This window comes from Chionomys nivalis, chromosome 26, assembly GCF_950005125.1.
Source record: "Chionomys nivalis chromosome 26, mChiNiv1.1, whole genome shotgun sequence".
In the NCBI taxonomy this organism is placed as follows: domain Eukaryota; kingdom Metazoa; phylum Chordata; class Mammalia; order Rodentia; family Cricetidae; genus Chionomys; species Chionomys nivalis.
Window position 1 is genome coordinate 17,926,612 of NC_080111.1, and position 13,470 is coordinate 17,940,081.

The 13,470-nt window shown below is 43.1% G+C and overlaps 2 protein-coding genes and 1 pseudogene across 3 annotated transcripts in view; 2 read left to right on the top strand and 1 right to left on the bottom strand.

Moving 5' to 3' along the window:
* Positions 1-3,737, bottom strand: part of Fam185a (family with sequence similarity 185 member A) — a 31,952-nt gene extending 28,215 nt beyond the window's left edge. For both annotated transcript variants that reach the window (XM_057758717.1, XM_057758716.1), the window contains exons 1-2: positions 3,289-3,737; positions 318-427 (exon numbers count right to left, since the gene is read on the bottom strand). In XM_057758717.1, coding sequence (XP_057614700.1) covers positions 318-427; positions 3,289-3,670 — 492 coding nt within the window. In that variant the 5' untranslated portion in view covers positions 3,671-3,737. The remainder of the gene's footprint in view (positions 1-317; positions 428-3,288) is intronic.
* LOC130867150 (U6 spliceosomal RNA) lies at positions 72-172 on the top strand (annotated as a pseudogene).
* A 363-nt stretch (positions 3,738-4,100) lies between the features above and the next one.
* The window catches only part of Ccdc146 (coiled-coil domain containing 146), a 125,512-nt gene continuing 116,142 nt past the window's right edge, over positions 4,101-13,470 (top strand). Inside the window, exon 1 of the mRNA XM_057758726.1 lies at positions 4,101-4,163. The gene's annotated coding sequence lies outside the window, so the exon portion shown is untranslated. The remainder of the gene's footprint in view (positions 4,164-13,470) is intronic.

Sequence of the window (13,470 nt, forward strand, 5' to 3'; positions counted from 1 at the left end):
TGTTGTTCTGCAAAATTAGCTGTCTCGTACTCCAGTAAAGCGCTTTTGGTATATTAAAAATGAGTGAAACGGTGCTCACTTAGGCGCACATACACTAAAACTGGAGCGATACAGAGAAGATTAGCATGGTCCCTGCACAAGGACACAAATTGGTGAAGCATTTCATATTTTTTTAAAAACATAAATGAAATAGCCACATATTTTGAGACTTTCTAAAAGATGAATGATAATTTGAATACTAATTAAGTCTTGTATTTGTTTCTGTGCTTTACAGTTGAAGGTATTTTTACCACTGGAACAGAGTGAGAAACGCTCACCTTTACAGCCTGCAGGATGCTGGTCCCCTGTGCAGTGCTGATTTCACAGCGATCACATTCAATATTCTGTACCTTTACAGAGCCGGACCCTGACGACTCGATATTCAAATCTAGAAGCAAAAGCAGAAAGAAGGAAGAAGTGAGTGCCTGGTCTGAGAGCATCTTAATATCCCCAGATACCAGGTCCTCAGGGATTCACCGCGGTACTGGGGACAGCAGCATCGTTTCTCCCTGAAAGCAAGAGGTCTTCACCATGTAGCAGGACTAAATGCAGGACCTTTCCAATGGCCTCTAGAGACTATAGCTCCTGGCTTGTCTGATCTAAAGAGAGGAAACACCACAGCTGTGGATAAAGGGGCAGAGATGGCCGTTCTTACAGGCTGGTACTCAGGTCTCACATGCAATAGTTTAGGAGCTCCCAGCCCAACTAGAGAACACACACAAAGGAGAAAGGACACGGCAGTGAATTAACGAGTCACCAAATGTCAGGTAGGTCGGCTAGCCTTGACCTACGTTCCAGAAGATTTGAAATACGGATCCCCTAATCAGAAGCATATCACAACGGCATGGGTCAGAGTATGTGATCGTGACTCAGGCGTTCAGATTCTACTCCTGCCTTTCACAAGCACAGAATGGGAATATTACCATACAAGCTATATCACAGGGTACTTGAAATAAGTTTTAATAACCAGAACCCCTTTCCAAAACCTAAGATAAGAAGAACTAAAGCTACAATATTGTGGATAAATAAGAGTGTTTTTGAGGAAAGTTTGAAAAATAGGAATCATTCTCAGCCTAGTCACATAGTGAGTTCCAGGACAGTGAAGGCTCTATAGAGAGATTCTGTCTCATCAGACTAAACAACAACAAGATTTTAAACAGTTATAATGAATATACAATCCACATTAATATCAATGATTCCCAGAGTACAGCAATATATACTGTCCTAGTTACTGTTGCTGAGATAAAACACTGGCCAAAACCATTGCGGAAGGAAAAGATTTATCTCATAGCTAACAGTCCATCACGAAGGGGAGTCAGGATGAACTCAGGGCAGGAACTGAAACAGAGAGCACAGACAACACTGCCTTGCTCTCCATGATTCTCTCAGCAGGCTTTCTTTATACAAACCAGGACAACCACAGTGGGCTGAGCATTCCACATCAATCATCCATCAAAAACTGCTTCACAGTCTTGCCTACAGGCCAGTCTGATGAAGGCATCCTTCTTTTTCAATTGAGGCCAGGCTCTCTCTTCCAGGTGACTTTAGCTTGTATGAAACTGATAAAAAAAGAAAAAAACCCAAGCCTTATGTTCCACCCAAGCAAGTTCTTGGGACCCAATGCCACCTCTCTAATACTTACAGAAGGAATCTCCTCAGCTACATTGCAATGGTTTAAATTAGCAACAACACACTGAGCGAGAAGAAATGGGAATAACTGCACAGCCTATTTCCCAACTGAATCCTGTCACACAGCAAGAGACAGGCAGCTCTGACAAACACACGGAAGATGAATGGGATTCTGCACGCGCTCTGCTCTTTGGGGAGATGCTCAGATGAAGAGCTGAGGCTGGACACCACAGCAGTGGTGCTATGTCCACTCAGCCACTCCCACAAGTCAGAAGAACAAATAACTAGCTATACAGATTAGAGAGCCCTATGGAACGTAGGCATGGAGACAGTACACTGGAAACAGGCTTCTGCTTAGAGCTAACGAGATCTGGGATTGCCAGCGGAGGCAGCATCCATTTCCAAAGGTGCTGTTTTAAGTTGTTTAGCTCTCCGCTGATACCCACCTATGGTGGCTTGAAAGAAAACATCTCCCAAAGGGAGTGGCACTAATGGGAGGTGTGGCCTTGTTCCAGGAAGTGTGTCACTGTGGGGGTGGGCTTTGAGGTCTCCTATGCTCAAGTCACGCCCAGTGACACAGACCACTTCCTGCTGCCTGCACAAGTTGTAGAACTCTCCACTACCTCTCCACATCTGCCTGGATGCCATGTCCCACCATGATGATAACAGACGGAACCTCTGATTGCCGTCATGGTGTCTCTTCACAGCAACAGAAACCCTAAGACACCACCTTAATCTGTATGTGGTAGAGCCTCACCAGCCCCTTCAAATTATTAGATTTGGAGGGCACAGCCTCCTACTCATCTCGGTTAGTTAGAAGTTGAGACACAAAAGAGCATAATAGCTGAGCCATTCCTGTCAGCTCAAACCCTAGCTCCATCTCTTTGTATTTTGGGCGGAAAAGGCATCTAGAAAGTAAGTTTCATAACACCTCCGGGTTTCTTGTTTGTTCACTTATATTACTTGTTTATGACATTTCCTAATGTCTGAATTTCCTCATCTAAAATGGTAACAATAAGTATCTACTCTATAGCACGACTGTCAGGGTTAATAAAAATAACCTCATGCTAGGTAAATGCTGTTATGATCATCGTCTTTCTGCTCCAGGAGGAATGGTGGCCTGGAGAAGCCTCCCTAGAAAAGTACGTGTGCATTTGCATCTGGGAAATAACGGGACCCAAATACCTAAGAAATATGTTTTGTAGGTACTATTATGAATTTTCCCAGGCAGCCTTACTAATCGCTTCAAAGCTCCCTACTCCCAGAGAATTTACTTAGCCTAAAAGAACGGGCACCTACTAGTTTGGGTGTCTGCTGGAAAGCAAGTACATTTTTCCGGGTTAGTAATGAGACAGCTATACACAGAGCTGAGGAGGAAGCCAGCCCCACGATGTAAACAAGGTGGACACCGAGTCACTGAATAGGTTATCAAAACTCTGAACGACGAATCATTTTACTAATGGCTGTGACCAAGAAGAATCATGCTTCCATTCGGTTTTGAATCCAAGAGTGTCACTTTAGAAAGAGGGCTCCTGAAGGGGCCAATTAAATCAGAAAGCAGAGTGCAAGGAAACCTAAGACAGCGGTGCTGCGCCCCACACCCGTCTCCACTTCACTTGCCAAACTTGACGGGCGCGTTCACCTCCACTGACGCCCGGGGGTCGATGTCGTCGGACAGGATGGCCATCTCCTGCCGAGCAGCGTCGTACTCGACCTGCAGGCCGTCCAGGCCGCCCGCCTGGAGCCCCACGCCGCACACCGCCACCTGCACGCGGTCGCCGTCCGGGTGCGCGTGGGGATCCAGGGGCCGCACGAGCAGGTGGCACGGGAGCCGCGCCCTCAGCCGCCCGAACGGGCTCACCGGTAGCGTCCACTCCCTCCGAGGCCCGTGGGGAGCCGATCCCCGCCGATCCCCGTCGGAAACGCACGACCGGGCCCCGGGAGCCCCGAACCAGGCGCCCAGCCGCGCTCGTAGCGCGCAAGGCTGGAGACGGCTCAGCATGCCCGCCCTGGACGCCCGAACCCCGAGGCTGCCTCGGGTCAGCCTGGAAGGCGACCGCTTCGCAGCTGCAAAATAAACCCGGTTTAAAAAAAAAAAAAAATTAGAACTTCAAAGCGCCTTGTGGACACCTGACCCGGACTCTTTGCCTTCTTCTGCCCCTTTGGCGGAGGCCGCTGGGATGTGTAGTTCTAACGGGACTAGACATCAAAGTACCCTGGGCCATTTGAACTACATATCCCAGGAGGCGGTGCGACAGATTGACAAGAACCGATTGGTAGACGAGTCTTGCCGTTGCTTCAAGCCCATTGGTCAAGGGACTCAATCCAACTGACCAATGGGAAGAGTCGAAGGGGCAGGATCGACTCCGCTGTGTGGTTACCCTGGATACCAAGGACGCGACTTGTTTGGAGAGTGGAGTTTTGGAGTTAGACCCAGAGACCAGAACCCACAGAGAAAGCTAAGAGTTTAAATAAGAAGCGGGACCAAGAGAAGGGTAAGAAACAGCGCGTTTACAGATGTGACTTACAGGCAACGTTACCTTCTGTAGGTTGTTAGAACCAAACTCTAAGAAATTAATGCTGGGTCCCCTGGAGTCAGAGAACCCCTCAGCATGAGACCTTACTTAGCAAGAGAGACAGACCCTTCTGTTGCTCGCCCCATCTCCTCTGTCCTTTCGGAGATCTTCCTCTCAGATCGACAGGACTACATAGGAAAAGTGTCGGAATCCTGTCGGTAATATTAGGTCAGTCATTCAGTGCCTTTGGGTTTTCCTCTTTGCTTGTAAAATGACGACAACAATATTTTCCGTGCCTGGTGTGGGTTTTTACAGAGATCAAGTGAAACAGCGGTTGACAAAGAGTGAAGCACGAACTACAAAACAGACAAAGAGCGAAGCACGAACTACAAAACAATTAAAGTAGTATCTTAGGACTAGCATTGTTTCTAAGTTGCCGGGAAATGTTAAGTAAGACATTTGAACTTGTTTAGAGAGCAACATTGATCTCTTTCACTACAAATGATCCCCGGCCTTAGTGGTAAAATAAAATCTTTTTTTCTTAGACCCTAAGACTTGTGTGTGTGTGGGGGGGGTGTCAAATTGTTTTCCTGGCCCTGTTGGTTTATCTGTGTTGTCAGGAACTGTTCCTTCAGTTGTGATATAAAGATAGAATTACTAAGTAGCTCTCTAAAGCTTCTCTCCTTCCTTATTATTAGTGGGCAGTAAAAATAATGGAACGTTTGGGGTGCGGGCATTATTTCAACCTTGCTTGTCTAATGTCTCCCTTTTCTCCAAGCGTATCTCCCTAAATTTCTTACGTACAGATGGATAGGTTTAATAGAACGCAAGTCCTATGTGGGGGAGTTTACTTGTAAATCTTCCAGCATTTAGGAAGCTGAAGTTGAGGATCTCAAATCAGAGGGCAACCTGGGCTACAAAGTGAGAACTCTGTCTCCAATAAAAGAAAATAAGATGGTACCTTTAAAGATTGAAGCCCTCAACCAAACATGACCCCAAATTTTGAGACCTGAAGTAATAGAGAGACTGGGTAGACTGAGCTAAAGTCCTCACCCGGGAAGCATAAATCTAATTAATCTTATCAATAAAAATGAGGAGTCAGAAATCAGGGTAAAAACATGGAAAGATCAGAGAAGCAGAGGAGCAGCTGCGAGTTACTTCCTACCCTTTCTGTTCCTCTGTCCAAAAGGGGCCAAGATACTATCTCTGCCCCATCTTACCACTTCCTGTCCCTCTCTAGAGTCCGCCAAACCTCTATGGTCAGCTAGTGGCTAGCTCCGCCCTCTGACCCCGGGCAAGCTTTGTCAGAACACAATCAAAACATCACACAGCACAGCAGTATCCACGTTATTCCTTTGGTGAAGACTATAGGAGTGGCAGTGGCGGTCAGCAGCCTGCAAAGGCCTTAACCTGAGGGACTCCATTGAGGTGAAGCCCACCCTTGACTTCGCTGTAAAAATGAATGTTGCGATAAGCTAGTATGAGACAGAGTTGACGTTGATTAAAAAGAGATTTTAAGCATAGATTTAGGCAGCATAGGAATTGATATAGGTTAGAGACCCACCCAGGATCACAGGGGTAGGCTTTCGAAGGAGGGTATGCCCTCAAGTGTCTTAGCAGTAGCTCTGTAGATTCACTCTTTTGGTGACTCTTAAGTTACAACTCAAAAGATTTCTAAGACACATCTTTAAAACCTTTTCTGTCTGTTCTTAATAAGTAAGGTCATAGGGTGGCTCTCGAGGTGTCTTTGATTGGATGACAGTTCTAATAAAGCCGTGCGTCATAAGAGTTGTAGAGGGATTAAGCTGTGTCCTTTTCTGTAAATAGGGCTTCCGGTGAGATTCCTAGAAAATTGCTGGTTTATCCCTGAGGAAGAAGAAAGGCCTTGTTTGTTTAGGTCTCAAGCATGATTCATTGCTACAACATTCTAACTTGGAAATACCTCTGCATAAAAGAAATACTATTTTTCTCTTGACAACCTCATAGATACTGTTGCTAACTGTGTTAGAATCCTTCGTTTTCAGCTGGTGAGAAGAACTGGTCAGACTCTGGGGTGAAGGGTCCTTTTCTCCCATGTCTCCATCATGTCTGTGTTTCTAGCCTGCCTCAGTAGGATACAATAGATTTTATACTAAGCAAGAGCCCACTCTATGAATAACGCCCTGGGCTTTGTGTTTTGTGTGAACAAATTAGTCGGATTAGTCTTCAAATTATCTTTTTTATGAAAACCCACAGGCGTAGCTTTAAAGATTTGAAAAAGGCACAAGCAAACTGAGAATGAACTCAGATTAGCTGTGTAATTTCTAGATACAGACTAAAAATGCATCCTTAATAATTATCCTGTTTCTATAGTAATTTTTCCTTTTTTGGAAAATTTAGATTAATAGAATTGTCAACTGAGCCATAATAGTGTGTGTGACACAATCATTATTTCATTACTCTCAAATAAAGGAATTAACATTTATTAAGAAATTATCTTTCTGATTTTATGAGGTTGAAGATTGAGACTCTGATTGATATTAAGATTGATGTAAGATATTGCCAACACCTGGCAATCTAATATGTGTCACATGCAAACAGTGACTAACAAATACAGTTTTCAAAGCATGCTTACGGGCACCTTCTCCCTGTATCCTCACAAAACGCTGCTCAGAAGGATGGCATTATTCTCCCTGAACGGCTCTCAAGGAAACAGGTCCAGAAACAAAAGGTGCAGCTCTTGTGAGCCAGAAATTATGGTTTTAGGTGATGAAAGCATAAAATTATGAGTGTACAAGAATTTTTGTCTTATGGGGCTACTTATAGTTAGAAATAATTTAATAATCTAAATCCCCCAATAAGAGAGTTATAATTATATATTTGTAGTACTCTAAAGCAATTTTAAATTTCCGTTTTGAAGGTTTGTCAGTCATGTAGGAAACAATCTATAATATAATTTTGGGTAAAGAGCACATACTAACCTTTATGTATCGTTTAATCTCAATTCTGTAATAATAACAATAAATTTAATATAGGAATATATTCACAGAAACAATTCCAGAGGGATTCATAGCACTTTATAATGGTAGTTATCTCTAATAATAATATAGGAATATATTCATAGAAACAATTCCAGAAGGATATACAGTACTTTATAATGGTGGTTATCTCTAAGCAGTGAGATTGAATCATCGTGTTACCAGAAATGAGCATGCTTTGCATTTTAATAAGGAAAATGTTCTGACCCCTAACGCTGCCTCAGATGTCCAAGCCATTTCTTAGCGTCTGACTATAAATGCAGGCGGGTAGAGGAGTGTTTCTTCTCAAATAGATGTGAATGCTAGTGACCATCATTACTGTATTTCAACTCCTGGACAGCAGAGGGCGGGAGAGTTCTCAGGAGAAACAGTGTTCAGACCAAGGATTCAGCACTTCAGTTGAAGGGAGGAAGGCCATGGGACTATGCCCACTTTCTGAATCATAAACCACTTAGAACAAATACTGCTTGTGATTTGTTATCCTTAAGACATATTAATACACTTGGAAAACTAATAACTAACTTCTGAGATGTATTTAATGGATCTGTAGATACAGCCACTTGAAGTCTCTATGTGAAACTATAAATAAGAGACACTTTTTTTTTTTTTTTTTTTTTTTTTTTTTTTTTTGGTTTTTCGAGACAGGGTTTCTCTGTGGTTTTGGAGCCTGTCCGTCCTGGAACTAGCTCTTGTAGACCAGGCTAGTCTCGAACTCACAGAGATCCGCCTGCCTCTGCCTCCCAAGTGCTGGGATTAAAGGTGTGCGCCACCACCGCCCGGCTAATAAGAGACACTTCTATTTCCCACTCGTGATGCAATACTGTGCTGAGTGGTGAGAGTGAGCTCAGACTTGGAGCCTCAGGGGAAGCGTTGCGCATCTCTCAGGCAGGCATGAGGCCTGATGCTGCTGCTTCAGGCGCCCTTTGAAGAAGTTTTACTTTTTATTTTAGCAAGACAGTATCTTAAATGATTTCTCCACATGCACTGAGATGATTAGTCTTGTGGACATGTGTTGTTGTGGTAGCTCACAGTAACTGAGCCTTTAAATGTTGAGCCATAACCCGGTGGTGGTGGCTCATGCCTTTAATCCCAGCACTCGGAAGGCAGAGGCAGGTGGATCTCTGTGACTTTGAGACCAGCCTGGTCTACAAGAGCAAGTTCCAGGACAGGTTCCAAAGCTACAGAGAAACCCTGTCTCGAAAAACCAAAACCAAGAAGAAGAAAAAAAAATGTTGGCTCCATTTTTCATTCCCTGGATGTACTTGGTTTGATCCTGTTGCTGTCTTTCCTGTATAAATTGGTAGAGTCAACTAATGGTTTCTGAGAATTTTTGTATTTTGTGTTTCTATAAGTTATTAGTCTGATATTTTCTTTGATGTTTTTTCTTCCTTTTGATTTCAGCAAGTATTCTATCTTTTCTTTTTCTGAGAAAATTATAGAGAATTAATTGGTATTGTGGTTTAGTTTTATTTATTTTGTCTTTATGTGAAATCTTCAGTTTATCCGTCAGTAGTCTTTCCCTGCTTTCTGTCTAGTCTGCAGAGTTCTCCCTTGGTATATGTGACGCTGGCATGCTCTCACGCATGCTCTCACGCATGTTCTCACGCATGCGCCCCCGGCTGTGTTTCTGTGCTGTGCACGCTTTCATGCTTTGTCCACCGTTCTGACGATGTCCTCAAACCTGTCTTCAAATCTGCTAATTCCTTCCTAACCTTAGCTAATCTTGTATTTACTGTCCCTATTGAGTTTTCTTATTTTTTAATTATATTTATTTAGTTTACGCATATAAACGTTTGAGTGCCTGGTCGCTGCAGAGGTCAGAAGAGGGTGTCAAATCTCCTGAAACTGGAATTACAGAAGGCTGTGAGCTGTTACGTGGGTGCTGGGAACCCAGCCCAGCTGCTCTGCAAAGGCAGCATCTCATCGCGGTGGAACCATCTCTCCAGCCCCGCCTTTTCTTCTAGTGACTGTCTGATGGCTGTGTCTGCATCCTTAGTGGCTTGATTCGGTTCCTCCACAGCTCTGCTTTCTCTTTTATTTTTATCTATCTATCTACCTACCTACCTATTTATTTATTTTTGGTTTTTCGAGACAGGGTTTCTCTGTAGCTTTGGAGCCTGTCCTGGAACTAGCTCTTGTAGACCAGGCTGGCTTCGAACTCACAGAGATTCGCCTGCCTCTGCCTCCCAAGTGCTGGGTTTAAAGGCGTGCGCCACCACCTGCTTCCTCCTGTAAAATTCCCGGTACTATGTAGGTTTTTTACCCTCTATTTTGCCTCCTTTTTACTATTTTGAAATTATTTCTTACAGTTCAGGTTGCTGTTTCTGCTTGCTTTGTTGGTCTCCCACTCGGGGTATTTTATTTTCTGTCGTGACCTCTAAATAGTTTAAATTTTTATTGTTCTCTCATCTCCAGTGGAATTTCTCTGTTGTGAAAATCCTTTCAATTCTAAGTTATGGTAATCCCTTTCCAGGATGGTGGAGGAACACCTTCGTTCACAGCCTTTCAGTTTTTGTGGTCATGGGAAAGTTTAAACTTTAATCATTTTTAATCATCTTTAAATTTCATCTTTTTAAAATAAAATAGCTCACTCATACAAAAATAAATGGAAGTACAGGTAGAAAGCATTGTATAATGAAATGAACATATTTTTGCCAAATATCCAATTTAATAAATAGGGTGCTTCCATTGTATTTTCTTCTTTCCTTATTTATCTTGCGGCCTTCACTTTGCGGAGGGCTAAACTGAGCTATGAGGAAGAAGAGAGGCTTCTCAAATACAAAGAGCGTGGGGGAAACCCCATTTGCTCTTGTTCTGTTGGTCTTGCTCCAAGGCCAGCTCCAAACCAGTTTATACTGGCTTGTCAGTCATGCAGGTACCCAAGAATAAGAGAACACTGAGCCTTTACGAGAGAAACTGGGAGGGGTGAGGGTGGAGGGGTAGACATGCTCGGATCTGGATTATGTGGTACTAACAGCATAGGGTGAGATCATACGAGGACCCAGTCTCTCGGGGCCATAGTGAAGAGGCCCATGAAGCTAGAAAGTATGGGAGAAAGTCATCAGAGAAGGCTTGAGAAGACAATTCCTGATTTTATGTGTTGACTGCTGCAATAAAACCAAAGTGGGCTCCACTCCAGCATAAACTTGGAAGACAGCCAAAGAATTAATTACGACTTGGAGAAATCGATGGCAATAAAACACCAAACTCTTAGAACACACGAATTTTCTCACAGCATAACAAAGGCTTTAGAAAGAAAAACATTGCCACCGTTACCCCACAGAAGGCAGATAACTGTGGTCTGATTATAACTAGACCGCTCACCTCTAAAAAAGAAACAAACATATACATAAAATTAGCAAATCTTACAGAGACCCAGAAATTTACATAATCACATTTAAAACATCAAAAATCACCCAATATTCTAACATATCAGAGAGTCTGGATAGTTTTCAATAGAAACAAAACAAAAGAAACAAACCAAAAACAACCAGCACATCCAACTTTATAATAGAAGATTTTATTTAGAGTGTCCAGAAACCTTTGAAACAACCTAAATATCTCTCAAGATGAGAGTACAAAACAAATGGTCTTGCATCCACATAAAACTGTGATAATGTATGAAACAGATAAATGTCAAAAACATTTTAATAAGCGAAAGCAGCCGTATTCAAATGGTCACATCCTATGAGATCATTCTCACGACCTTCTAGAAAAGGCGGCACGCTGATGCCGAGGAACAGGTAGGCTCTCGGTGGGGTTAGTGTGGGGATGGTTGAATGGCGTGGGAGAGCTCAGCATTGGGAACAGAGATCCATCTGCACCCTGAGGATGGAACATGGTCTGCTCCATGTAAAGGTGAGGAGTGAGCTCTAGGAATCGTCCACAGGCACACCCGTCTTGAAGCAGACAGCCTGGCAGGTGAATTCTGTTGAACATTTTAAGAAAACAGTCAGTTCTACATGAACGCTTCCAAAAGTTAGAAGAGAATGCTTCCAAACTCATTTTATGATGCCTGCGTTATCTTTCAGGGGGAGCTCTCTCTCTTCCTCTCTCTCTCTCTCTCTCTTCCTCTCTCTCTCTCTCTCTCTCTCTCTCTCTCTCTCTCTCTCTCTCTCTGTGTGTGTGTGTGGGGGGGTCCTGGCTGGCCAGGAACTCACTATGGAGACCAGGCTGTCTTCAACACCCACAGATCACAGAGATCTACCTGCCTCTGCAGAATCAAAAGCGTTTGCCCACAACTGACCCCCTGCATTGTCTTGATAACAGAACCAGACAAAGATGGTTAGAAACAAAACAAAACAAAACAAACCTCCGCAGAACTGCACCCCTCATGCACATGGGAACAAACCCAAAGCAGCAGCTATGAGAAGCCCAGACCATCCGAGAGGCGAGACTAGGTGTTCATCAGAAGTTTTCAGTACTGTTACAAAAATACCTGGCAAAATAGCCCAAAGAAGAAAATATTTATCTTGTTTTACACTTTCAAAGGTCTCACCCCACGGTCACTTGACTTTGTTGTTTCTGAGTCTTGCAGTCACCCAGCATTGTGACAGGATGTGGTGCACCAGGAAGCTGACGATACTTTCAGGTAGCGTCCAAATGTGTGAAGATGCTGATTGCCACTCTAAACACATGACACATAAAAGAAACAATCTATACTTCACTAAACTAGGCTTCTGATCTTTGAAAGGCAATGACAACAGAATGAAAAGTAAAACTACTAACAGAAAAAAAATTCCAAAAGGCACATTTGATAAAGAACTATTTTCCAAAACATACAAGAGACTTAAAACTCACTAACAGATTTATAAAGCAACCCAATATCCTTAACAGGCATCTTACTAAGGAAAATATACAGATAAAAATATTGAGATGAAAATATGCACAGCATAAAAATTATTATAGAAATGTAAATTAAAACCACAGACTACTTTTACAGTCCCTAGGATGTCTACAATTAAAAATACCGACAATGCCAAGTGTTGACAAGGATGCAGCATCGTAGAAATCTTTGCATGTTTGTACAATTGTAACAAGGTGCAGTCATTTTAGAAACCAATTTGCAGTTTCCCAGAAATTAAATAAATATTTACCTTATTACCCAACAATTCTACTCCTTTCTATTACCCATGACATAGAAGTAGATAGTCACACGTTATTAGTAACTTCATTCATAATAACCCAAACCTGGAAACAAGTGAAATGTCTGTCAGCTGGTGAGTGACAAGTATATTGTAGTTTATGTCTGCAGTAGAATTGAATTCAACAAGAAAAGGAACCAATACAGATAAACGCAGTGTAGACGAGTCTCATAACCCTTGTACTAAGTGATAGAAGCCCAGCGTGTCTATGAGTCTGTCTTTGTGATACCGTAACAAAGTCTTGTGGACATAGCGACTTATAGCCAACAGAATGAATTCCTCTTTGTGCTGAAAGTCCAATATCAGCGCCAGCATAATCATGTTCAGGTGAGGACCCACTTCTGAGCTGTAGGCTGCCAAGTTCTCATGTCCTGTGTGTCCCTCTGTCCTCTTCTCTGCTGGCTCTAGGGCACTAGACTCATTCATGAGAGCTTCACCTAGATGACCCATTATTCCAACTGGCCCTGCCTCCGATACCACCAAGAAGAACTAGCTTTTACCACGGGGTGGGGCTGTGTGACACACGAGCATGCACTTCATAGCAGATTATATGAAGTTTTGAAATAGGCAAAGTGACGGCCCATTCTTAGATGCTCCAAGGATGGTGGGTGTGGGGTGTATAGGCAAGTGGAATGAGGAACGGTGTCACAGTTAGCATTTCTAGCGCTGTGAAGAGACACCATGACCACAGCAACTCTCAAAGAAGGAAGGATTGCATTGAGGGGGTCTCACTTACAGTTCAGAGGATTAGTCCATCATTATCATGATGGGGAGAATGGTGGCATGCAAGCGTGAAGTGGGAGTGATTTCTTTCTAATCTGTTGCTTTCATTGGTTAATTAATAAAGAAACTGCCTAGGCCTATTTGATAGGCCAACCCTTATGTGGGTGGAGTAAACAGAACAGAATGCTGGGAGAAAGAAGTCGAGTCAGGCAGTCGCCATGATTCTTCCACTCCAGACAGATGCAGGTTAAGATCTTTCCTGGTAAGCCAGCTCGTGGTGCTACACAGAATATTAAAAATGGGTTAGATCAATATGTAAGAGCTGGCCAATTAGAGGCTGGAACTAATGGGTCAGGCAGTGTTTAAAAGAATACAGTTTCCGTGTAATTATTTCAGGTAAAG